Consider the following 26,510-nt stretch of genomic DNA (forward strand, 5'->3'; position numbering starts at 1 on the left):
GGTTTATTGTAGGTGTTAGATGTACTCTGGGAACTGGCTCATCTCCCAACGCTGCCAAGTAGCCTTATTCAGCAAGCTTTGGAGGAGCACCTGACAATCCTAAGTGATGCATATGCAGTGAAAGAAGCAATCAAGAGGACCTACATCATTAAGTGCATAGAAGATATTAAAAGGGTTGGTTTTATCTTTGGTCTAGTTTTGTTGTCAGAGCAATAGTATTGCCTGAGTAATTAGAGCCAAATAATTTTCCTCCCCTTTTATGTAAATTAAACTAAATGTCCTACCTGGAAGCTCATATCTTAGAGTCCAAAATTGGGAAATTATAGGTACTGCTTTTACCAAGTCATTTATATTTCTTAATATTTCTTAAAATTAATTTTCAGCCTGGAGAATGGTCAGGTTTGGAAAAAAACAAGAAGGATGGATTCAAGGTAAGAATTTGCAGATGGAACCAACTAAAAGGTATACTAATTTAATAATTCCTTTTAATAAATTGAATTATAATTTTAAGATAAAAGTATGTTTTAGTGTTTCTTCGAATAATATTCAGATACACACTGCTGTTTAAATATTTGCTTGTAACCTGTGCTTATTATTTAAAGCTTGGGGGTTATTGACTGTCAAAGGGAAAAAAAAATCCAGGGTCACATTCAAAGAGTAGTTTTACTATATTATTTTCATAAGATTGTAAGACCTTCAACTTAGTTTTTCTTTTTTAAAATTAAATCCGAAGTATGCACATCTTTAATAAGCACAATGGATTGTAAATAAATATCGTGTCCATTTTTCTCCCATAAGAGAGAAACGGAGGAACATTCATAGAGTCAGAAGAGAGAAAAGGGAAGAAAAGTTCATTTGTTGCTGGCACGTAGTTGTTTTCTAGGTGCTTGGTTCAGATGTGTTCCTAAAGTAATTCGTTACACAAACGGTTATTGAGTGAGTGCCTGCTGCTAGGGCTCGATTTTAGAAGGTAGAACTGGGTAGTGATGGGTGCTGTGGAAGTCCTATGCTCCAGGGCTTTGGCCTCCAGGTGACTGTGGACTTAAGGACTGTCCTTCGAAAGGGTGGGTAGCAGCATGTGTAGTGATGGTTGTAGCTCTCCTGTTGCTGCAGTCAGTAGCTGCGCACTGGAGCCTGCTTCCGTGGTTGCAGCAGCCCTGATCAGAGCATGTCCTCCTCCCATGCAGGCCCTCAGGTTGCCCAGATGAAACAAAGCCTAGCAGCGAGAGGGGTTTCATTTCACTGTTATCATAAGAAAAGGTTTTAGTAAATAGCTAATGGCTTAGGAATTTCATTGGTAAAACATATTTCTTGGCTTTCCTAGTAAGTATTTCTTTAAAGAATCTTGAATACTGCTAATTTACATTAGTAAATTCAGAGACTCAGGTCTTGCTAAGCAGCCTTGGTGACTCAGTAGGCTTTTATTCTCTTAAATTATGCTTGGTCATAAAGTTTAGTTGGGGACATTTAAGAACTTTGTGTGTTATATTTCTGACATTGAAATTTGATCAGGTGAATTTTCTACATTAAAATCGTTCACAAACTGGAGCTGGTAATGCTCAGGTTATGATTAATTGTTCCTTTAATTCAACAGCATTGCTCTCTTTCTACTCAGATACAATTTGAATTTTCCCAGTTTTCTCAGCTCAGTGATTCAGATAATTCAGCACCCTCTGTCTTTATGATTGAAACTCATCCAGAGTTATTTAAGAAGTTTAAATCTTTCAATAGTAATAGTAAGAGGGAAAGGGTATCTGTAGAAAATGGTCTTTTCTTCACAGTAACAGATACATTTCTTTATAGATATGAAGGTCAAAGCTGAAGGGACTTTTTCCTCCCTCCAGGGAAATGGCTTTTGAAACCAGAAAAATCCTTCCTGATCCCTGTTCCTTCCTTGTTACAGCTAAGCAATACTTTAGCCCTTGTAGCCAGTAGCATCGCTGCATCTTTATTGCTTCTCTTTGCAGTCGCTTCATTCATGTCTGTTGTTTGATAACAAAACTCAAAAAGTAACAGGGAGAATTTTGGAGTCATTTTGTGAGTCTTGAAAGGAATATTCTTCCTTTTTTGTATCCCACTGCTCCCAGTAAAGAAATTCTGATTTACCATTCTTTCATTTCAAATAATAATAACTTACATTTACATAGCACTTTTCAGTTGACTGAGTGCTTTTGCAGATACTCTCTTAAAGTACACATGGCTGAAGGGGGGCAGTGGGAAGATCAAAGCCCCCGATATGACTCCAGGCAGGGGGTTGAGTTATATACTGCCACTAAAGGTGTTTTTCTATGCTATGCCCTTTCCTGCCAGGCAGCAAGGTGGGCTGACTGGGAATTATGTCTCCCTGCCAGGCTACACAGAAACTAAGCAAAGGGTAAGACAAGATCACCCACCTCTTACTCCCCTCCCACCCCCCAGCTACCTCTACTCCTCCAACTGATTCCCTTTCCCTCTGCTTTTGACACTCTTAAAATTCCCAAGTTCCATTATTGTGTTCAGAAATTCTGACCTTTATTTCTCAACTTTATTTCTGTAGATTCTGCCAGGATACCCTTGGCTTCCTTGGTCCTCTTTCCTTTGCTTCCTTTATACCTTCCACTGTCTGCCCCCAACCCTTTCCCTCTTATTGCACTTATTTTTTACTTCAATTAAAAAGTTTAAATGTACTCATCCAAAAAAAAAATATTACTAAACCAAAAAAAGTCATTTTTACTCAATTAGTGGTGTTTGTGTATTCCTTAAGTCATAATACGAAGGCCTCCTAGCACAGTGCCCAGCAGCCTTTCAATAAATGTTGGCTCCCTTCCTCTTACCTCTTCCCCCTCCTCTGTGAGGACACTAAAATCGTTACTTACCCATACCTGAGGGGCCTCCACTTGCCAAAACATACAACTGAAAGTAAAAGCAGCAAGGTGCCCTCAGTACAGCCTCACAGTGATGTGCTTATTAGCACAAGAGGAAATACTTTTTATATGTCCACCCATGTAAAAATTTGAACTTGGTTCTAGGTAAATGGCTAGGTCTGGTAAAACAAGGCAGATGAAGACCTGGGATATTCAACTTTGAGAAGAGAGAACTCAAGAAAGCATAGGAAAGCTTTTTCAGCTACTTAGAGGATTGTTATAGAAGTTTGATTCAACTTAACTTTTTATGTCTCCTAAGAAGTTATGGGAAGGCATGTTGCAATATGATAGAGCAATGAACTTCCTATGAAAACAGTCTGACACAGAATGCACTGCCTCCTGAGTTCCTCATCACTGGAAACACTAGAAGACAAGTTTTGTAACAAAAATGAATAAGGAAAGTTTAGGCACAGGTTTGCAGGCTAAACTAGTTGACCTCTACGGCTTCATCTAACATTAGGAGTCTAATTTGGATACACCATTAACTCCTACTTATGAAACCTCAGCTTTATTATCAGACAGTGTCAGATATGTTTGTTTTAATTGTTCACCATAGTCTTCTGCCCCTTTTAGAAATGGAGAAGAGGAATTTAAATTTTTCTTACAACATAGCAACATAATATTATAGATAGGATGGAATAAATAACATCTGTCTTGTTTGCTAAACTGTAGAAAGGCTATATCAGAAATACTTTTTAGATTCTAAAGGGTAATTTTCAATGTTAAAAAAATAATCTAACCATAATTGACTTAATTGGTCATAATGATACTTTTTAATATACCTGATTATTTACTAAAGGGTTTATATTTATATCCTAATGTTTGTAATCCTTTTGGAAGGTATGAGTTCGGACTTAAGCCTTAGAATTTTAATCTCTGTCATTTTGCAACTTTCATGTTCTAGCAGAAATATTCTAGCTAGTCTTGCAAGTAGTTGGCCTTTAATACATACCTTATTTCTCTGATTCTAAGATGCCAGTGTTGCAACATGCATCACAGGTTTAATCCAGTATGTACAGCCTCACTGTGGCACACCGCTTTTCATTATCTAGTGTAGTGTTTTGGACTTCTTTGAAATCTTTAAGATGGTAGAATTTTTGAGGCATGTTGAAGAATATGGAGTTTTGTGTCCTTTTTTTGTAAAACTCAAGCTGCTTTCTTCTTTCATTAAGTTGTATATACTACAAGTTAAACAGTTTCTCTTGAATCAAGGTGCAGCTTTGGACAGAGAGACGTTTAATGCCAAGTGATATAGCCCTTCACAGGGTATGAGTCTGTCACACCAAATTCTCCTGGCTCTGAAAAACACTTTAGTCCGAGACCACTGGCAGTTATTCTTTGCTTTTAATTGAATTGATGGACACGACAGGCTAGTCAGTGCTATATCATAGTGTAATCTTTTTGATAGCATTCAAGAAACAAATCAGTGATCTACATTTAAGTTAAAAAGCCATCCTTGTTTGGTGCTAAACTATGCCACGTAACAGCAGAAATGATGGGTAGATGAACAGATACCTTTTGTAAACAGCTAAGTTTGCACATACTCACATAAGGACAGGTATATCTAAACTTACTTCTATGCCTAGTGGCTGGTAAGTTTCTTTGATACAAGTGTAAGAAGTGTCCATTTCAGAAATGTTAATATTTATAAAACCTATATCTTAGAATCCAGGAAATACGGTATTTGCTGATTGATTGGCTAATCTCTAGGAAAGCCAGTATTATTTAGGCAGTAGCTCTCTCACATTTACGTATTTAGTAGTATGATATTTTTCTGCAAATGACATCAAAAGTAGTTTTCTGCCCCATAGGCATCTTCATCTTACAGAAAGACTTGAAGAAGCAAGGCTTTAAAAAAATAATACAGTTTTTAAAGTTTTAAAAGCTAAGGACTTCAACTGTTACTCAGTTTTTTAGAGAGTTACTTATCAATTGATCGATAGTGTTTAATCTGACATTCCTACAACCTTTATAATGAAGTCTCATAGTTTGAAAGATGCTATTTATTCAAAAGCAATTCTCTTTTTAAAAAGAGTATCACATGGACATCAGACTTTTCAGATATGTACTTGAAGATCTGGATTGTCATGTACCAGTTTCAGAAATAACATATTTGAAAGTGTTCTGAAAAATATAAAGTATAAGTGTGAAGTGGCTGTAATAATTAATAAAAGTAGAATTCTCTCATAAAATTGTTTTAACTAGGAAATACAAGTAGACCATGGATATTTTCGTTAATATTTAGACCACTATTAGTATCTTGATCATATCGTTGGTATCTTGATCATATCATTGGTATCCTAATCATGTAATTGTAGAAAACCATATTTTTATACCATTTTACTTATCAGCCAGTTCAGCAGTATCCAAGTTAAGCTTTTGCCATCAATTTATTTTATTACGTCAACAATATCCTAGCAGCCTGTGCTACTTGATCTACCCTCTGAAGTTGCTAATTCCCTGTCGTCTGTTTGTTGCTGATGTACCCCTGTACATTTACTGTCACTTCACATCCACTCCTGTTCGCAGTTCTTGGCTTTAGGATTGCATGCAGAATAAGAAGTTGAAGACTGAATTATGAGTGCATGGAGATAAACTGTAAATGAGCGATGTGAAGAGAAAAATAATGGAATGTGTAACAGTAAAACCTAATTGACTTGGAAATTTTTTATAGCTAATAAATTTAATCTGCTATTTCTAAATTTAACTAATGTAACTTCTTTTTAACTCTAGTCATCTCAACTTAATAATCCCCAGTTTGTATGGGTAGTACCAGCTTTGCGTCAGCTACATGAAATCACCCGCTCATTCATAAAACAAACCTATCAAAAGCAGGACAAGGTAAGAGTATAGTTACATGTGATTATTTTACAATTACTTGCATAACCTTTTATAATAACAAACATCAAAAGATTGCTGAGTTTTGTAGTGACTATATTACAGTTTTACGGTTATTAATGTAATTCATTTATATTGCTTAAAAATCTTGAATTTAAACATCATTCTGCTTTCATTTCTATGGAGCTTTTCTTTTGATGTATCCCTAACTCATTTATTTTTTATTTCCTTAATTTACAAAGTAAGCCAATGTTTAAAAGTTAATGGTATTTTAGAAATTTGTTTGAAAAGATTCAAAGACTTATGCTATATTGTGAAAACATTAGTTTGCTTAAGGAGCTAGAGCTTCCTCAGTGTAATAGACTTGGGAAGAAAGATCTGGAAAAGTATGCAAGAAGTGAAATAGTTCTTTTGAAAGACTTTTTTTTTTTTTTTTTAAAGAATCCCTCTTAGAAGCAGAAATTTACCAGGGAAGTTCATTCATTCTATAGCAATTCCCTAGTAAATGTACACACCAGATTGATTTTATTTACTTTTATGTAGGAAATATGAGTGAAAAACTTTCTGTGTTTGCTATTCCTCAACTACGTGCTAAAATAGAAGCTTGTATTAAACTGACAAAATAACTGCACATTCTCATACCATTTTTCTTTTTGTTGTTTTTGCTAAGAGCATTATTCAAGACTTGAAGAAAAATTTTGAAATAGTGAAATTGGTAACAGGAAGTTTGATAGCTTGTCATCGGCTTGCAGCAGCCGTGGCTGGACCTGGAGGCTTAACTGGTTCAACACTAGTGGATGGCCGATACACTTATCGGGAGGTACCTGGCATTGTGCTTTTGTTTCATGATTTACAGCATTCATTTGGCCTTTTTGCACTTGAACTATAAAAATAATATTTATTGGGAGTAACTCTAAAGAGGTAGCATGAGGTGTCTTTGTCATAATGGAACATTTTTGTATCTTGACTATAATCACCTCAAAATAAAAGTTCAGAAAATTGGTATTTGTGGGTAAATCTTTCAGTAAATCACCCAAGATAACTGCATATGATCTGGTAATAAAAATAAACATCTTTTCTTTGTCTTTGATCAGAAATAATAACTGTTAGTTCTGTGGCTAAGGGCTTTTGTTTTTCAAATCTAGTGGTTAGTAATATTGTTTTTAAAAAAATAGAAAAATACTTTAACTCACCAGTTGTGTTGTGGTGTTTTACTCTGAGATTGCCGAAATTGTGTTTTTTTGGCATCTAAAGTCAACTGAGTTTGTGTTAGAGTTCAAGTAGTTTCTGTTACATTGTATTGTCAACAGATTTCTCACATTTACTTTACCCTAAGTTATATGAAAAAGCATTAGGTAAAACTATTTTTTTAATTTCAGAGTTTTTTTGTTTTTTTAGTTTTTCTTTTATATATGAATGCCTGGAGTTAACTAATTGGCATTATTTCTTTTTCCAGTATTTAGAGGCCCATCTAAAATTTCTGGCATTTTTCTTGCAAGAAGCTACTCTGTATCTGGGTTGGAATCGTGCCAAGGAAATCTGGGAGTGTCTTGTGACTGGCCAGGATGTTTGTGAATTAGATAGAGAGGTAAGAAGATATTGTGGATGAAGTAAGACAGCAGTGGGACTTAATAGTATTTCACTTTTTTGTGTCTATCTCACATTTTTGTGTGTGTCTCACATCTTCAATTCTAAACACTTTTCAAGTTACTAAGCATACATTTATACTAATAGGCTAGGAACTATAAGTGTTGAAAAGATATTTTATATAATATATATCTGTGATATAGACAACTGTGTGAGATCTTTGCTAAGTCTGACACCATTCTGGATAAAACCAAATTCAGCCAAGTGAGTACAGCAAAAGAATTCTTGGTGTGTCTTTTAGTATTTTTTTCCCTCCCATGAAACTAATTTTAAATTAACCAGCAGAAAACTTTGAGTTCCTATAATGATGTTGTATCCCGGAAATGCTAAGGAAGGAACTGATACCTAGACAAATCTTTAGAACTACAGTTACACAGCTGAAAATGGATTAAACCAGGAGCACCACACTGCTTTGACGTTTTCTAACAGTGAATGGCTGTTTCCTCATCTCATTTGTAGAACAGTGTTAACTACATCATAAGATTATTGAAAGGACTAAGTATGTGACAGTGCCTAGCACAGTGCCTGGCACATAGTAAGGCTTATTGATAAATGTTGGTGGTAAAACCAAAGTGTAACAATTCAGTGAAAAGCATGAATTTATATTTTCATTATCTAGAGGGAAGATTGCAGTAATTAACTGCTTTATTTAGTTCCAGAGTTAGAACCATTTCAGTTTTGAGTGGTATTAAGGCAATATAAATTTCTAAAGAATTAAAAATAATTTATCTTTGCTCTCCCAGTTTGGAATATGTATTTGCCTTAAATGGATTTTAGTTACAGGGTGATATTTGTCTTGATCTGCAGATGTGTTTTGAATGGTTTACAAAAGGGCAGCATGATCTTGAGAGTGATGTTCAGCAGCAGCTCTTCAAGGAGAAGATTCTTAAATTGGAGTCGTATGAAATCACCATGAATGGTAGGGAAGAAACTTAAAATCATTTTTCAGTTCTTTAAAGTAAGAATTTTATACTTGTCCTCTCAGCGCACTCCCAGAAGCAGCTAACCAGTTTGGGATATCCTTCTGGACTTCGCCTTATGCATATAAAGACACACCTATATATACATATATTTATATACACAGATAAATTTCTTTTTACATGAATGGTATTTTTAAATTATATAGGCTAATTGTCAAGCTGTCTTTTCATGAAATTACTTAGTACAAAAAGGATTCATTTAAGGTGAAGATTTGTCAAAGTCTAGAAATCCTCTTTTCAGTTGTATCTTTTAATTGAGGTTTTTTTATTGATACGTATTTTACATGCTATAAAATTTACTTTTTTAAGGTGTACAATAAGTGCTTTTCGTATATTCACAAAGTTGTTCAACCTTCACCGTTTTTAATCTCAGGATATCTTCATCACCCCAGAAAGAAATCATGTAACAGTCACTATCCATTCTCCCCTTTCCCTGATCTCTCGTCTACTTTCTGTCCTTATAGATTATTCTAATCTGAACATTTTATATAAATGGAACCATATAATAGGTCACCTTTTGTATGAATATTTGGCTTCTTTTATCACGCTGAGACATAATGTTTTCAGGGTTCACCCAGGTTTTAGCACGTACCAGAACTTCTTTCCATTTTATGGCTGAGTAATATTTCATTGTATGGCTGTAACACATTTTGTTTATCCATTCATCAGTTGATGGTCATTTGGGTTGTCACCACTTTGGGTTATTATCAATAATGCTGCTGTAAAGGTTCATATACAAGTTTTTATATTCCTAGGAGTGAAATTGCTGTATCATATAATTGACATTTGAGGAACTGTCAATCTGTTTTGCAAAGTGGCTGCAGCATTTTATAATCACACCAGCAGTATATGAGGGTCTGATTTCTTCACATCTTCTCTAATAATTATTATAAACTTTTTTTTTTATTTTAGCCATTCTAGTGGTTGTGACATGGTATCTCGTGGCTTGATTTACATTTCCGTGATGACTAAGGATCATGAGCATCCATTCATGGGCTTATTGGTCATTTATATATCATCTTTGGAGAAATGTCTATAAAAATCTTTTTCTCATTTTTAAATTGGGTTATTTGCCCTTTTATTTTTGAGTTGTGTTGTTTATATATTCTGCATATTCACTCCTTATCAGATATGTGATTTACAAATATTTTGTCCTGTGGGTTGGCTTTTCACTCTCTTGGTAGTCCTTTGAAGCACAAAAGCTTTTAGTTTTGATGAAGTTATTTATTTTTTTGTCATTGTTGTTGCTTGTGCTTTTGATACCATATCTAAGAGACGATTGCCTAATTCAGGGTCTTGGAGATTTGTGCCCATGTTTTGTCCTAAGAGTTTTATAGTTTTAGCTCTTGATGTACTTTGTCTTTTCATTGATTATCTGTGGTACCTAGAGTGCATGAATTTATATGATATTCTATAATTTCAGGTTTTAACTTATTTAAGACTTTTTTTGAAAATGTGAATCTCTGTGATCATCGATTGAAAAGACAAGGAGCTCAATTGGTAAGTAACATTGTTTTCAAATCTAGAAAATTCGGAAAATCTAGTAAAACTTGACATTCAGCTAAACCTGTGTTATAATTGAGAGAAAACATGAGGTTTTTTTAGAAAGAATGGGCGCCTCCTTGACTGCAGGCTTCTGCATGGGCGAGGGCGCTTCTCTTAGAATGTGAGGAGGCTGCGTTTCCCGCACAGGTGACTTCTCAGACCCCTCTTTGCTTCTTGCTGATCTGGGGCAGCCAGCGGCCTCCTGTGGCTGGGTGAACGTGGAGTAGGGATAGTTCCAGCCAAGCTTCCAACCTCTCAGATCTAGCAATTCACGTGTACCTGAAAAAGTACCAAAATCTTCAATTCTGGGATCACAGGGGCAAGGATTTGGGGGGAAATTTTTTTTTTTTTTTTTTTTTTTGCGGTACACGGGCCTCTCACTGTTGTGGCCTCTCCCATTGCGGAGCACAGGCTCTGGACGCGCAGGCTCAGCAGCCATGGCTCACGGGCCCAGCCGCTCTGTGGCATGTGGGATCTTCCCAGACCGGGGCACGAACCCGTGTCCCCTGCATCGGCAGGCGGACTCTCAACCACTGCACCACCAGGGAAGCCCTGGGGGGAAGTTTTTAAGAACAGACAAGGAAGCAGGAAAATGAGGACCTGTAGAATGTATACAGCTTATGTTTATATTTACGTGAGCACCTTAAAAAAGAAAGGCAAAAAATAACTCTTTTTCCAAGTCTGTTTCATTCATGACCTGACTTCCTAGGTGGTAAGAATTTTAACAAGATCTTGTAAGGCCTGGATCCTGCCCTTTCTAACTGAGCTCTGAGAAGACCAGATTGAGCCCCAAGGATAGTAACTACCTCTAACCTAACTCTCTTTCCTTTGAAGAAAAGCTCGTGAAGAGGGCGCCCATATTATTCCTGTTTTGTTTCTGCTTTAGTAGCCCATTTGGGTAGAGTTCTAGCTTAGGTTTAGGAATGTCTGGAGAAAAATCTCCATATCTGTCTTGGTTCCATGGAAGTTGCCCAGTGTTTCTGTTGTTGGTCGTTTCTTGTTTTAAAGTTCCATATCAGTATAATGATGTTCTCATATGTAGCTTGGTTTTTGCAGCCTTAATTCATTTTGAACTTGAAGAGGTGTGGAGTTACAGTGTAGCAGAAAATAACTAATTTTGTGACCTTGGTGTGCTGTATACTTTTCTTTCTTTTGAACAGTATGTAGAAAAGCTGGAATTGATAGGAATGGATTTCATTTGGAAAATAGCCATGGAATCACCTGATGAAGAAATTGCTAATGAAGCTATTCAGTTAATCATAAACTACAGTTACATTAATCTAAATCCTAGGTTAAAGAAGGTGGGTATTTAAGGAAAGAAGGTACACAAAAAAGCAGAAAATAATATATTTTTAATTGCTAAGTTGGCATGCCTGAAAGTCGGGCTTCTTTATTTTGACATTTTATCATTAATAATGATTACAACTAAATGCTAGACTAATTTTAATTTCCATATACCCTCTTACTTTTAGGATTCTGTATCATTACATAAGAAATTCATTGCTGATTGCTACACAAGATTAGAAGTGAGTAGCAAATTTTATTTAACCTGTTTTTGAAATAAATGCTTTGGGTTTTTTTTCCTTTTATAATGTGTTTTGAGATCGTGTATAATGTTGATATTTGTAGCTGGATCCTACTGGAAGAATTTGCTAGCAGTACCGTATTGTGGACATAGGGAACAGGCATTTGCCCTAATGCCCACAATGTAGAAGTGTATTTTACAGGAAATCCTTCTCCCTCCCCATCCCTTTTCCCTGCTCCACCCACCCACCCCACCCCACCCCCTTTTGGGGGTATAGAAACTGTCTTCAGAAAATAGGTCTACTGTACTTTTCACATTTCTGATAGATTCTTTTTCTCCTTTTTCTGTCCAGAAATTTTATACAAGCACTTGCTTCTTTTCCCATCCTTCCCCATGTGTCACTTTGTTTATATCATAAATGCTATTAAAGGCCATAGCAGCACACTCAGTAGTGGGTAGTGTTGGGTGTCTTTGTCCACTAGAAGCCTGCAGTGTAATACTGTCTCAATAACTTAAACTTTCTGATGATGAATATGTGCTGGTGATGAATCTGTACAGGAAGGAGTTCCCAAGTTGTGACTTCCATCCAAATATGCCATCATAAAAACATTTAAAGTATTCAGGTATCCCTAAATGAGGTGCCATGTAAGTATTAACACATGTAGAATGGTAGTTCTCAGTTGGAGGTTATTTTACCTCCCAGGGGACATTTGGCAATGTCTGAAGACCGTTTTGGTTGTCACAACTAGAGGGGTCCTATTGGCACCTAGTGGTAGGTGAGTGGTGAATAGAAGTCAGGGATGCCACTGAACATCCTGCAATGTCCCCGACAGTCTTCCACAATAAAAAAAAGTTTCCAGCCCAAAATGTCAGTAGAGCTGAGGTTGAGAAACCCTGATATAGAGAGATGATTTTCTATTTCGTAGGCAGCCAGTTCAGCGCTTGGTGGCCCCACTCTGACACACGCTGTGACCAGAGCAACAAAGATGCTTACAGCAACTGCCATGCCAACTGTAGCCACGTCAGTCCAGTCTCCATACAGGTAAGTGATTGCAGAAGTTACAGCGAATATGCAACACCTAAATGTAGATGAGCTTAAAAAAAATAATAATTGGAATCTTTTCTTTCCTTTGGAGATATCTCAGTTAATTGTTCATTTCCTCATTTTATTTCATATCTTTTTCAAACAGTCATATCCTGGGAAATTATATATTCCCCATCACGTATTTTATTTGATTCATTTTACTTTTACTGTGTGTAACACGAGTAGCCTCCTCTATGATGGAATCAAGATATATTCATTGTATGAAGAGTAATTTTTTTCAAGTTTGAAATATTTACTTAGACCTCTTATAACTTTTCTCATTGAATAGTCAAATCCAGGGCACCAAATAGCATAAGCAAAATGAAGTGGAATATGATGATTGATTAATATTGTACATTTTGATATAATCATAGTTAAAATGTTTTACTTAAAATCATTTTTCAAAATAATTTTTAAGAAGAACTTTAGCCCCAAATATTTGTGTTAAAACTTTGAACTGACATCTCTTAATCACATTGCTGTGTTGAGTATTTTCAGATGTTGTCAGTGAAATCTGAGTTCAGTGTTATAGATCTTTGATGTAGTAAGGAGAATAGATGAGTATTTAGAAACATTAGATTGAAGTAACTAAAATACTTTTGTGGGGTTTTATGTGCCTTTCATTACTGGTAAGCATCCCCTAGTCAGTGATGCTCAGGAAACCTTGGCAGGCGCTCAGAGAAGGGCTCCCTCTCTATGCCTTACTCTGCTGCCCTCTAGTGATTGGTGCTCATAAAGTCTTTTTCAACTCCTGGAATCACTTTATGTGTTTATGTATGTATGTATTTATTTATTTCTCTTTATTCACAGTTGGGGATATTCCTTTCTTTTTAAAGCCATCCTTTAGAAGAAGAGTCAAGGCAATATCCTTGCTCACATTCTTCTTCTTTATCTTCTTTTTTTAAATGAGCTGAGTACCGTGTAGTGATACATTATTAATATGAAAGAAGCCAATAGAACTCAACCCTCTTGGACCTCTTTTTTAAATGACAGAAAGTGATTATAGATTCAACTCATGATAAGAACACTAACATGACTTTTGCATTCCCACATTCTTGGAAGTGTATCTCAAATAGACTTTCATTAAGAATTCCTAATTACATGTTTGTAAAATGTAGTCTATATCTCTGACCTAGGTCCTTAACGATTCATTTGTCTGACAAACCAGGCTAGAAATGCACTTATAAACTATTGGATTGGGATTTCGAAACTGCTGCTTCTTTAAATAAGCATGCTTTTTGTTTGTCTTTTCCAACTGCTTTGTATTCTGAATCATTTCATATTTGACTATTACAGAACAAAAAACCACATGATAGTTTTTAAATATTCTCATTATAAACCCTAAACAGAGTTACTAAGAATATGTAATTTCAGAGTTGCCTTTGAACCAGTACATGTAGTTTATCTCATTCACTAGTCTTAAAAGAACTTTTCAGTGACCTAATTGTTCCACTTATGGGAGGAGGAGTTATTCTCTCATTTGTACAGTGTTTGCAATGCTATCTGTGATCTAATTCATCATTGAGGCAAAATAAAACAGTTCACTCAACAGTTCACTTGTTGGGAACAGATGTATATGTATGACTGATTCACATTGTTATAAAGCAGAAACTAATAAAAAAAATAAAATTAAAAAACAAAAACAAAAAAAAAACAATTCACTTGTTAAGCACTTAAATATTTCCTCAAGATGTTCCATCTGAATATCAAGTTCTGGTTTCTGCCCATAAACTGAAAGAATTTAGAACTCTGTTAAATGCGTTTAACCAACTCTTTTTAAAGTGAAATTTCCAGTACTGCTAATCAGCATACGTATTGTTAGAAAATCTGAAAACTTTCCAGATTTAGAAATACACCTGTACAAAATACTTAGACTCTCGGGAATAGTAAATATTTAAATTAAGGGCACTTGGATTTTCATTTGTTAGTGTTAACACATGTAGTGTTTAATAAAGTGTGGAGCTGTGACTGTACAAACTGCTGGATGTTGGAGTCCTGTTATTTCAAATGATAAGATTGCTTAAGTCTAACCAAAAGAGGTCTCAGGTCTCACTTTCAGAGTCTGTGAGAGTGCCACAGTTCCTTGCTGTGTGTTTTCTGTTCCAGAGATGGTTATGTCTCTTGATGTGTGTTGATTTCTTAAGTACTTTGAAAACCCTTGGGATAACAAATTCTTACGTTGTATGTTTTAACTATACAGACTAGTCACTTAAACCAGATGAACAATTTTTTTCGTCCTTTTCTTCTGCCTCATTCTTAGGCTAAGTAAAACAAACAGCAGCTCTCATTTGTGGCATACTTAATGGTTTGCATTTGTCTTGTAAATTTCAGGCAGTTCAGAACTTAAGTCAGATTCTGTGTGTTTACAGAATTATGTGGCATATCTTAGTTGTAAGGTTATGAGATTCAAACTCACCGATCGTTCATTCTTGGTGGATTGGTAGACAAATAAGCCTGCAGACCCAGAGGAGACCCAGGTCCTCTATTTATGGGACAACTGTTTAAAAAAAGAAAAAGAAGAAGAAAGAAAAGAACAGGAAAGGAAACGTGGGGAGGGGCAGGCTTCTGCCCCATATTCCATCTGTGTGCGACAGCTGTGACCTGCTTGAACCACCTTCCCCTTGAGTGAAAAGGAAGTTAGTCTTTGCAGATTTCAGTCTTTGACCAGAGAGGGCTAATTGTGATTGTGGTTTTGGTGAAATAGACTGAAATTGAGCTCAAGTCAGCAGTTCATTTCAAGTATTTAAAAAAAAATTTTTTTTTAATTCATAGATCCACTAAACTTGTAATAATTGAGAGATTGCTGCTTCTGGCAGAACGCTATGTGATCACTATAGAGGTAAGCCTCTCTTCTTTGTAAAGCAACTGTATCATCCTATAATTAGTCTCAATGTGTTAGGAGTGTATTTTTGTGACATTTAACAGTGGCGCTGTGCATCCCACTTGCTGTATCTTTTGACTTGCTCTGTCTTTTTCAAGGATTTTTACTCTGTTCCCCGAACTATTCTACCTCATGGTGCCTCATTCCATGGACATCTTTTAACTCTTAATGTTACTTATGAGTCTACCAAAGATACCTTCACTGTAGAGGTAGGTTTACATTAAGCTCTGAAGCCATTTCCGTATTGTCATGTTATTTTATAAGAACACTGTTGATTGAGATTGAACACTGTTGTTTATTTAGCTGCATGAATGACTATTCTAAAAGCTGTTTGGAAAACAAATTTAGAATAAAGACCTGAAATGAAAGGAAGCTGATAGGGTATAAGCAGACTCATAAGTCAATACATAATATCAGGTGATAACGAATGTTATAAAGGTTAAAAAAGAAGACAGCAGGATAAGATGGGTATACATGACATATTTTAGAAAAGAACGGTTAGGGAAGGTCTCTGAGGTGATCACATTTGAACAGAGACTTGAATGAAGCGACAGAGTTAGCCATTTCTGGGGAAGAGCATTCCACACAAAGGGAGCAGCAGGTACAAAGGTCCTGAGGTGGGAGTTTGTTTGATTTATTCAGTGACAAGGAAAGTGGCTGGTGTGACTAGAGCACAGTGAGAAGGGGAAGAGTGGAAGACACTCCAGTGGAAGAAGGACTTGAGATTTCATTCCCTGCGTGCTGGGGAATGGAGTATGGAATAGAATATTTAATTACTGCAGGAGGGAAGCCTCACAAGGGCAGGATTCTTGACTTTGGGTTCTCTGCTGTGTTCCCAGGTTCTGGAACAGTGCCCAGTACATAACAGATGCTCACTAATAGTTGTTTAAATTGATAAATAAGTGAATTACTCAGAACAGTGTTTCATTTCATTTTACAGGCTCACAGTAATGAAACCATAGGGAGTGTCCGGTGGAAGATAGCCAAGCAATTGTGTTCTCCAGTGGATAGTATACAGATATTTACAAATGATAGTCTGGTAGGTGTAAATAAACATTTTGTGGCACTTTAGTCTGATATCAGTATTTTCCTCTCCTTTCCTTCTCAGTAATTAAGAAACCACTTTTTACAGCTGACAGTGAATAAAGATCAAAAGCTCCTCCACCAGCTGGGCTTTTCTGATGAGCAAATCCTCACAGTAAAGACTTCTGGCAGTGGGACCCCGTCTGGGAGCTCCGCAGATTCCTCAACCAGCTCCAGCAGCAGCAGCAGTGGGGTGTTTAGTTCATCATATGCCATGGAGCAGGTATTGAGCGATAATATTCCAGTTCAGAACAAGAACGTAACATCATTAAGTTTTGCCTTCGGCCCATGTAGATTTGCATGATTATGTCCTTTTCTCTCAGACAAGTCCTGCCGCTTCAGAACTGTATCACTGAGGAATGCTGGGATTCAGCTGGGAGAAGAAGATACACAATTTGTCAGTCTTCTGAACCACAGAATCTTCTGAGTCTAAGTGATTCTGCCTGGCCACTGCTTGCTGCTCCTCTCATATATCTCTCCTCATTAATTCATTGAGTTTCCTCTCCTGGGTCATTCCCATTAACATTCAAACGTGCTGTGCTATTTCTACCCTCTTTTTAGAAAACCTTTTTTCACCCCAGTTTCAGCTTCAATTCCTGTCCCCATTCTCTCCTTCCCAAATCTGCGGAGCTCCTTGAAAGGGTTGTCTAAGCTCTCTTTACCATACTCTCCTGACCCCTCTCAAAAATAAACTCTGCAAGGTAATCTGTCATGTCCACCTCTCAATCAATCCTCATCTTCTTGGCATTTCAGCAGAGTTGATCCATGTGATCACTTCCCCTTGAAATACTTTTTCCCCTTGGCTTTCAGAACCCCCCTGGCTCCCCCCTCCCGCTCTGGTTCTCCCTCTTTGGTCTCCTCTGCTGCCTCCTTTTCATCTCCCCGATCTGTGTACAAAGAAGTTCCCTGGCTCAGTCCTTTGACCTTTCCTCTGTCTACGCTCATTCCCTTAGGAATCTCATCCAGTTTCAAAGCGTTATATATTGTATGTATATTGATAACACCCCAGTTTTTATCTTCAGCTTGAAGTCTGGGTACATGGAACCAACTAGTTAATCAGCATCTCCTCTTAAATGTGTGATAGACATCCCAGTCCTAACATCCAAAACTGAGCTCCTGATATCCCCTTTCCCACCACCTCACCCCTAACCCCTAACCCAAACCTCTTCATCCCAGTCTTGCCGTATTTCAGATAATGCCTATTTCATTCTTCTAGTGTCTCATGCCAAAATCCTTGGGTCCCTACTTTCTCTCATAGCCCTAACCATCAGCAAATCTTTGACTCTACCTTTAAAATTCATCTAGAATCTAGCTCCTTTTCTCTACCTCCACAGCTTCCACACCAATCCAAGCAGCCATCATTGCTCATCTGGAGGGTTCTCTAAGTGGTCTCAGGGCTTCTGCCCCTATACCAGTTCAGTCTCTTCTCTGTGTAGCACCCAACAGCCCATGATCTTTTTAAACAGAGTCAGATTATGCCACTCCTCAGCTCAGATTCTCCAGCGGCTCCCATCTCACTCAGAGTAAGAGCCAGAGTCTTTACTGGGACCTTCAGGGCCTACTTGGTCTATCCCCCACACTGAGATGTTCCCCCATGACCCACCCTCACTCTCACCACTCCAGCTGCACTGGCTTCCATGTTGGTCCTCAGACATAGTGGGCCCTGTGCACTTGCTCTTCTCTGTGCTTGTAATGTTCTTTCCTGATACCCATATGGTTCTTCCTCACTCCCTTCAGCCTTCACTCAAATGTTGCCTTCTTGGTGAGCCTTCTTTGGCAGTCCTGTCTAAACTTCCCACCTATTGGTACTCCTGCACGTCTCATTTCCCTTCCCTACTTTATTTTTGCCTAACATACTATATATTTTATTTACCTTGTTTAATGTCTCTCTCTCTCCCCCCAGTGAAATTTAAGCTCCTTGAGAGCAGACCTTTGTCTGTTTTGCTCACTGCTGTACTTCCAGCACCTAAAACAGTGCCTAGAACATAATAGGTAATCAGTATTTGTTGAATGATTTTATGAATCAGGGTTTTCTGTACCTTCTCTGTGCCAGGAACTGAGCTCAGCACCAGGGGTACAAAACTAACAAGACCATTCAGCTCTTTATGCTTTTATAGTCTAGAAAGTAAGATAATACCAGCCCTCGTGTGAAATAAAGGTATTTAAATGACAGAGAGGGATTTTTTTCATAGTTATTATGTATAGTCCTTTCATTTAATTACAAATGTAAGATCTTTACATGGCTGTCTCTTTAACTTAGAGAGCATAGCCTTGCTTATAGATACCACAGAATCCTGCAGGGTTAATGTTAGTATTGTGCCATTTCTTAAAAAGTAACTATACTTATATGTAGTGAGAATTTAAGAACGAAATCATACTCAGAGCAGTATTATGACAGTTTATCAGCAACAGAAATGACATACATAGCATCTTTGAGTTTAACATTTTTAAACTATCTCATATTTATCCTGAATTTATTAAAAACCTTCCCAAATATAAATATATTCTATAGTGATGTCTAGCTTTTTTATTTCTTATACCAGAACATAGTACTTTAATCACATCTGAATCTCTTCTATACAGTTGTATCCATTTTTTTCACCTTGAAAAAAACAGGCCAACTTCTTTTTCTCAAATTACATATATATCTATGTGGTTGTGTGTGAGTGTGTGTGTTTGTATATATCACTTTGAATTTTTTTTTAATACGGTTGACTCCCGTTATTTTTTTTTCACAACTCACACACACACACTGTATTTTATTTTTACAAGAGATAAATAAACTGACACCAAGCATTGTAAATGGATGACCACAACAAAAGCAACAATGATTGCAATTACCAAACACGAAACACACTCATACTGTGTAATAATATTGACATTCAGTCCAGTAGTCCTCCACTGTAACAGCTCCTTTACTTTGCAGTGAAAATTGATTTGTATATTTTTTGCCTCTGAGTCCTTGTGGGATTTTTTTTATTATTATTCAAACAGAAAGTCACAAAAATTATAGTCATCCTCATCAGTTCACTCAGTCCCATGTAATTAATTTTTTTTACATGTTGATCTTTTGTTAGCACTTTTATGAATTCATCAGTTTTGCATTAGAGTTCTGAATGAATTTGCTTTTAAATCAGTCTGCCTTGTTTGCTCCTGCCAAGCTATGATCAGCTTCCAACGGTGCCCACCCTCCATTCTGTTCATCACATCTGCCCTTCCTTTTGCCTTCTGCCGCTGCCTGCTTTTTGGTGCCTTAGCCCCTTCGCCAGCAGGTGGTAGGAGAAGAGAGCCCAGGTGATGCGCACGCTAGGAGAGGGAGTGGTCCCTCACTGTGTTCCCGTGTGTTGTTGTTTGAGGCAGATAAGCACCATGCTTCCCTCAAGTTTTGCAGTAGCCAATCTTTAAGAACCAGTAATTTTATTGTTTGTACCTTTGATTAGAAAAGGAGAAAATTGTTTTGTAAATTTGCATTTATGTTTTGCTTCCTCCCTCAGGAGAAATCCCTCCCTGGTGTTGTGATGGCGCTTGTGTGTAATGTATTTGACATGCTTTACCAGCTGGCCAATCTAGAGGAGCCAAGGTAAATAGAAATGTTTACAAAGCTTGAAAGAGAGAAAGTTATTAAAGTTAGGGAACCCAGTAAATGTTCACTTGAAATGTATGTTACTTCACATCCCATACTAAATGACTTTGTTATTGAAACTGTGGTTTGTGTGGAAAAAAAATTAATATTTGAAAAATTTCAGGATAACTCTACGAGTACGAAAGCTTCTGCTCTTGATACCCACTGATCCAGCCATTCAGGAAGCCCTTGATCAACTTGATTCTTTAGGAAGAAAGGTATGAGTATCTTGGATAGTTATATAACAGGCATGGAAATTTTATATCATGATTCAGTGAAAATACATCATGACATCACATTAAGGTCATACGATATCATCTTTCCCATAACAGTTTTTTTTAATTTAGAAAAATACCGTTGCTGTAAAATCTTTGCTGTAAATAATGATATCAAATTTTAGAACTGGAAGATCCTTTATTATCATCTGCTTCCACCTCCTTCATGTTTTATATTAGGAAACCCAAGCGCAGAGTGATGAACGGTCTTGGCTAGGGTCAGACTCTAGTTCTGATTGAGTTGAGATATTTTTCTTCTGTTATGACGCCTCTCTGAATGTGGTTGTTGCATATGTTTGAGTTGCTTGCGTAAATGGGTTATCATTCAATATTTTCACAGTTGATATTTAAAGTTCCTTTTGTTTAACGTTTAGAACCTTGTTCCTTAAGAGTCGTATATATATAATGAAATTGTGTTTTATCTATAATATTGTTTGTGTTCTCAGAATAAATTCATTTAGATCAAAGCTGTTAGAACTAAGTTATGAATTTTGTATTTCAGTGATTATAGTTTAGATGAGCTCATAATCATGTCACATGTACCTTATATATTAATTTGAGGAGGAAGAGAGCTAATGTAATTAAAGACTCTATTACTTGTACTAACTAAAAAAATTATCAAAACTACTACACTGGAATCTTATAATTTAATTATCAATGTTTGGTGGTACAAATTTTATTTATTTATTTATTTTAATTAATTAATTTATTTTATTTTGGCTGCGAGGGCTCTTCGCTGCAACACGCGGGCTTCCCTAGTTGCAGTGCGAGGGCTCTAGAGTGCATGGGCTCAGTAGTTGCGGTGCGCGAGCTTAGTTGCGGTGCGCGAGCTTAGTTGCGGTATGTGGGATTTTAGTTCCCCAGCCAGGGATCGAACCAATGCCCCCTGCATTGGGAGTGCAGAGTCTTAACCACTGGACCACCAGGGAAGTCCCCTAGTGGTACAAATGTTAAAAACACAGAAACAAATTAGGATGACCCTACTAGTGTTGCTTAGAATACAATCCCAGAAGCATTCCTGTAGGATTGGAATGCTGTTGAGCATTTACTGTCTGTGTGATGGAGTTCAGTGCTTTGTTAATAATTAGAGTGATGTGGCTTTGAGGTTAATTTTTAGAAAATTCCATTGATTTGATTATATTAAAGTCGGAAAAAATATTAGAGTATGTAGTGATATCTGCTTCTCTTTAATTTGTGCTTTTGAGCTGTATATTCCTTTTTTCTTTCTATTAAACTTAGAAAACATTGCTGTCTGAAACAAGTGCTCAGTCTTCAAAATCTCCATCCCTCTCGTCCAAGCAGCAGCATCAGCCAAGCGCCAGTTCAATTTTAGAAAGTCTGTTTCGATCTTTCGCTCCAGGAATGTCCACCTTCAGAGTGCTCTACAACTTAGAAGTAAGAAACCGCATTTCTTTTTATCTCATTTTAACAGATTCCTTTTGGCCTAAAGGTTCATGCTTTCAGATATCAGAAATAAGTAAATAGGTTTCTATTATGTTTGAATGGTTCATTTAAAAAAATTAGTTTTAATAAAAGTAAAAAATAGAATATAAATTGAAGTATTTTGTTGTTTTGGACTTTGAAAATGCTCAGTTTTCTTTTTCAATTTATACCTGTGTGCATTGTTATACCTGCAAAATAGCATGTAAATAAATAATTAGGAAGCTGTTTTGTATTAAAATGTGTCATTATCTTCCTCTGGAAGTTTTGCAAGTCTGTATAACATCAGTTACTAATCCTCAGCCTTCTTGTTATTAAATGCATCCTAACATTTTTAAAAAGCTGTTGTAATTTGTGGCCATGAATGAAGCTTTATAAGGAGTTTGTCAGGAGTCACATTAACATTATTATTTCAAGGTTACAAAAAAAGAATTGAAAGCATTTGAACAAAAGAATATTTTTATTACTCTTCTTCCCAATAGTAGCTTTAAACTAGTAGATTTAGTTCAGTAAACATTTACTAACTGTTTACTGTCTGCAAGTCATTGTGGTATTTAAAGGGTCAGAGTTGAAAAGACAAGATAATTGCTCCAAGATCTTATGAGTAAGACATAGGGGAGGCTGGATAGGCTGAGTCATGAAATGAAAACAGTAACAAAGCAGTGTGGAGAGTGGCCCACTCTTGGAGGATGAGGGGCTGGACCCTCAGGCCACTTAAGATCTGGAGAAAATAAATCCCTGAATGATTTTGCTTTGCCCTCATATGTTCTATCCAGTCAGTTATTTATTAAGGAATCCAGATCAGTGCCTAAGCAACCTTAATCATCAAGATAAATTACCATTTATCTTCAGTAGGTTTTGAATCACAACATAAGTCATAATTGGTAGGAAGTTACCTGCTTGGGCATTTTTTCCAAGTTTTATTTCATCTGACAATCTAATTTGGAGTATAAAATTACATTCATTCATTTTTATGTTTCACTCATTTATATGGTGGAGCTGTGTTAACATTTCATATTTGCCTTAAAATAGTCATTCTTGTGAAAACATCTGTTGGGTTCAAAAGGAGAAAATATCTAGCAAATATTTAAAAAATAAAATGTCCTTATTTCTTGCAGACATTTAAAAATACATACAATATTCTAAAACAGAAAATTACTTAGAAATTTTTGGCCAACTCAAGCTTATGAAATTGGCATCTTACAATTACTGCCAGATTTGTCATTTGCTTTTGAATGATTGTCTCAAAAAGTTAAGGTATAAATTTTAACACCCACATTTGAGAGCACCCAGAGAAATAGAATGGCCCAACAGTGGGTCTAGCTTGTCATTGGCTACCTAGATTGCATTATCTTAGAGCCAAGGGGTTATATAAATTATCTCCGGTATAATTTTAGGACTTCTGATTAACTGGAAATTCCTCTGATAGGTTTTCTTCTGCTTGACACAAAAAATGTAGAAAACCTAACACTCCCAGAGCACTTATTTTTACTATTACCTGCAAGGTTAATGTCCTTGCATTTCAATCTTTAACTTATGTTTGCCTACTAGGAAAATTCAAAGTGGATATTCCAAATACCCATTCCTTTGGAGAAACCTTCCATCTTTACTAAATTGTCCATTAAACATGGGGAGTGTGTGCATGTGGCTGTTGACATTCAGGAGGGGTTAGGATGGCAGAGGGTTCCCATTCTCCTGTGTGATGCTTGTGATCTGAGGCTGGTGAGCCTGTTTCCCAAAGGGCAGCTTAGGAAGAAAGCATCTTTAAACAAAAATACCACATTAAAAATCTAAGCTCGTAAAACTAATAGGTTCATAGAAGCAGATTTTTTTGAATAGAAAAGGATCTTGAATTTCATCTAGATTAAAACCTTGGGGAAACTGCAGCAATGAGCTTTAAAAATTTTTTTAAAATTTTTACTAAATAAGCAGTTGTTTACTGGGCAGTTGTTTTGTGCCAGTGCTTGTACTAAAGCACCTTAAGCTTGTGTTATCTTACTTACAGACAATCCTCTGGTAAAGGTAATTATTGTCCTCATTTACCTGATGAGAAACCTGAGGCAAAAAAGGAAAATTACATATCTGAGATCTTTCAGCTTGTCGGTGGTAAAACTAGAATGTGAGCTAGATTTGTAATCTCATACCACAGTATGATTATTTATGTGAAATGATTCTCTACTATACCAGAATATTTAGTTGAGCTTTCCTTTAGGTGGGTATTGCAGTGTCATAAAAGGGGCATGGGTATTAGAGTGAGGCACATCTGGACTTGAATTCTAACTATGTGACCTCGGGTGAGAAGTCACTTAACCTCTCAGGTCTCAGTCTTTACCTGTAGAGTAAAATACCTGTGCTGTGCATAGTGAGATTAAGAGAGAATGCATGTTAAGTACCTTACCTTATGCCTAGTACTTTGTAGATAGGTGCCCAGTAAATAGGAGTTAGAATCATTATCAGGCAACTCATCCAGCATTTATAATAAATGGGCTGTTTTCAAAGACTTTAGTTTATATACTTTTTCTAGAACATATCAGCATAACACATAATGTTACCTGCTCTTATCTAAGTCTGGGAGCCTGAGACTTTCACATTTGCTGGTTTCATAAAAAGAAGAATATACCAGCTCTCTCAAAAACAGAAAAATTTTTCATGCTAAGTAAATGGAACTTGGAAAATGTGATTATTTTATTTGTGAAACATCAGCCTCCTTACTCTACTGGGGGTAAAAAGAAGAGCAGCATTTAAAGAGATTCTGACTCAAATTGTCTGATTGTTTTACTTAGTATAAAGGAGTAATTTCAACTGGAAATGTTGGGTGATTAATTGTGCTTATCTTTTTCCAAGGTTCTAAGCTCCAAACTCATGCCAACAGCTGATGATGATATGGCAAGAAACTGTGCAAAATCCTTTTGTGAGAACTTCCTCAAAGCAGGAGGTTTGAGGTTAGAGTTTCGATATTATGTTATATGAATTGCAGAAAATGAATCTAGTTATTTTAGTTACTTTCTCCTACCAAGCCTTGCTTATTCTTACAAGGCATTATGTGAAGCATTATGAGAGTTATAATAAGAAGGAATGATGTTTTAATCTTTGGAATATTTTAACTCATTTTATGACTTTTGATTATTTGGAAAACTGACAGAAGCATGTCTCTTTCCTCTCTGGTAGTGAGGGAAATTCTTGAGTAGAGGAGAGAAGGCTTACTGTTTCTGTTCATTCCCACATCAGTTTGAGCTAAGGTGAATCTGATTGTCGGTAATCTATGTTGTGCAAGGCATTAGTGATGGGGGTGCAAAGATATTATCCCTGCCCTTGAGAGCCTCATGGTTTAATAAAGAATGACAAACAGTTATTGTAAGTATCAAAACAGAGGCTTATAAAAAGTGCTTTGCAGGGTGGGGAAGAAAGCAGTGGTTAAATGGTTAGATTTGCTTAGGATAATAAGTGTAGGAAATGCTTCCCAGAGAGTGACATTTGAGCTAGGAATTGAGCGATGAGTCGCCATTCCCTAGGTAAATAAGGGGAAAAGGGCACTCTGAGCCAGAGGTGGGGTGGGGATGAGTGAAAGCATCATGGACTGTCTTGGGAAGTACAGTTGCCTAGTGAGGCTAGAGCAAAGGATGAAGGAGAGAAATATGTAAAGAGGGGTCACATTGAGGAATTTCAGCATTATCTTGTAGACCATGGAAAAACAGGAGGTTTCTAACCCAGGAGTTACCTAGAACAGTTACTCTGGCTACAGTGGAGAAGATGAATAGAAGTGGGAGGGAGAGGCTGGAGGCAGGGAGAACTATAAGAACTATGTCTGTTCCAGAGGAGAGGTGACACTTTCTAAATATGGGACAGTGTGGTAGAAGGACATTTATAAGGGGGAGTAGGCAAGTCTTTATGACTAGATATAGGGTAGGAACATTTATAAAATGGCCTGTGATTTCTAGCTTGGGAGAGAGAGTGAGTGAGTGGTGAATCTTTAATCCATATGGGAAATAAATATGGAACGAGATGGAGGAAAGTGAGAAAGTCAAGAATTTGATTGCACACGAGGTCCCTGTGAGTCATGTGAAGAGGACGGTTTGGACATGATGCCCTTGAGAGAAGTGGAGAATGGCACTAGAGGTTCAGGGAGACATCAGTGTGTAAGGAAAGCCTTAGGGCGTAAGCAGCTGGCCAGGTGTTGCGTGGCAAGTGTAAGGGTGGGAAGCAGAATCAGTCAGTAGAAATTTCTTATTGATGTTGAGTGAGAAAAAGGAGGTGACAGGAGTTTGAAGGGTAGAATAACTGAGGGAAAAGTTTGCTCTTCGGTTTTGATTTTAATTCGTAGAAGACTTGATTCTCATTGTAGGCTGACTAAAAGGGGCCAATGAAAAAGAAAAGAATAAAGATAAAAGACAGGGGGATGATCAACCGATGGGGCTAAGTTCCACTGCAGTTGGAAGGAGATTTGCCCCAGAAAGAAGTAGGCATGCCATTTCATCTGGGGGAGGAAGGAGTGAAGACCAACTTGAAGTTTGAACGGAGGGTAATTGAAGGAATTCCTGTCTGGAGGCCTTCAGGGGAAGAGAAGTTGGGTGAGACCTTGAGGAGATAAAGGGGGTGGGAAACAGAAAAGTGGAACTAGAAGGTTAAAACTCGTTTCAGATCCCTCAGCCAGTTACAGAGCTGTGCTAATAAAGGCATTTTACTTCTG

At 36.9% G+C, this 26,510-nt stretch overlaps 1 protein-coding gene across 4 annotated transcripts in view; it reads left to right on the forward strand.

Moving 5' to 3' along the window:
* The window catches only part of USP24 (ubiquitin specific peptidase 24), a 151,312-nt gene that overhangs the window by 64,771 nt on the left and 60,031 nt on the right, over positions 1–26,510 (forward strand). For 3 of the 4 annotated variants that reach the window (XM_081220157.1, XM_081220158.1, XM_081220159.1), the window contains exons 15-32: positions 13–174; positions 384–431; positions 5,637–5,744; positions 6,412–6,561; positions 7,198–7,329; positions 8,196–8,307; positions 9,792–9,868; positions 11,074–11,214; positions 11,386–11,439; positions 12,365–12,480; positions 15,295–15,361; positions 15,502–15,612; positions 16,344–16,442; positions 16,536–16,709; positions 19,981–20,066; positions 20,233–20,326; positions 21,623–21,778; positions 24,668–24,765. In XM_081220157.1, coding sequence (XP_081076283.1) covers positions 13–174; positions 384–431; positions 5,637–5,744; positions 6,412–6,561; positions 7,198–7,329; positions 8,196–8,307; positions 9,792–9,868; positions 11,074–11,214; positions 11,386–11,439; positions 12,365–12,480; positions 15,295–15,361; positions 15,502–15,612; positions 16,344–16,442; positions 16,536–16,709; positions 19,981–20,066; positions 20,233–20,326; positions 21,623–21,778; positions 24,668–24,765 — 1,985 coding nt within the window. The remainder of the gene's footprint in view (positions 1–12; positions 175–383; positions 432–5,636; positions 5,745–6,411; positions 6,562–7,197; positions 7,330–8,195; positions 8,308–9,791; positions 9,869–11,073; positions 11,215–11,385; positions 11,440–12,364; positions 12,481–15,294; positions 15,362–15,501; positions 15,613–16,343; positions 16,443–16,535; positions 16,710–19,980; positions 20,067–20,232; positions 20,327–21,622; positions 21,779–24,667; positions 24,766–26,510) is intronic. The other variant, XM_081220160.1, reaches the window with a different exon arrangement.

Source organism: Mesoplodon bidens, assembly GCF_964165515.1.
Source record: "Mesoplodon bidens genome assembly, chromosome: 2".
Lineage (NCBI taxonomy): Eukaryota > Metazoa > Chordata > Mammalia > Artiodactyla > Ziphiidae > Mesoplodon > Mesoplodon bidens.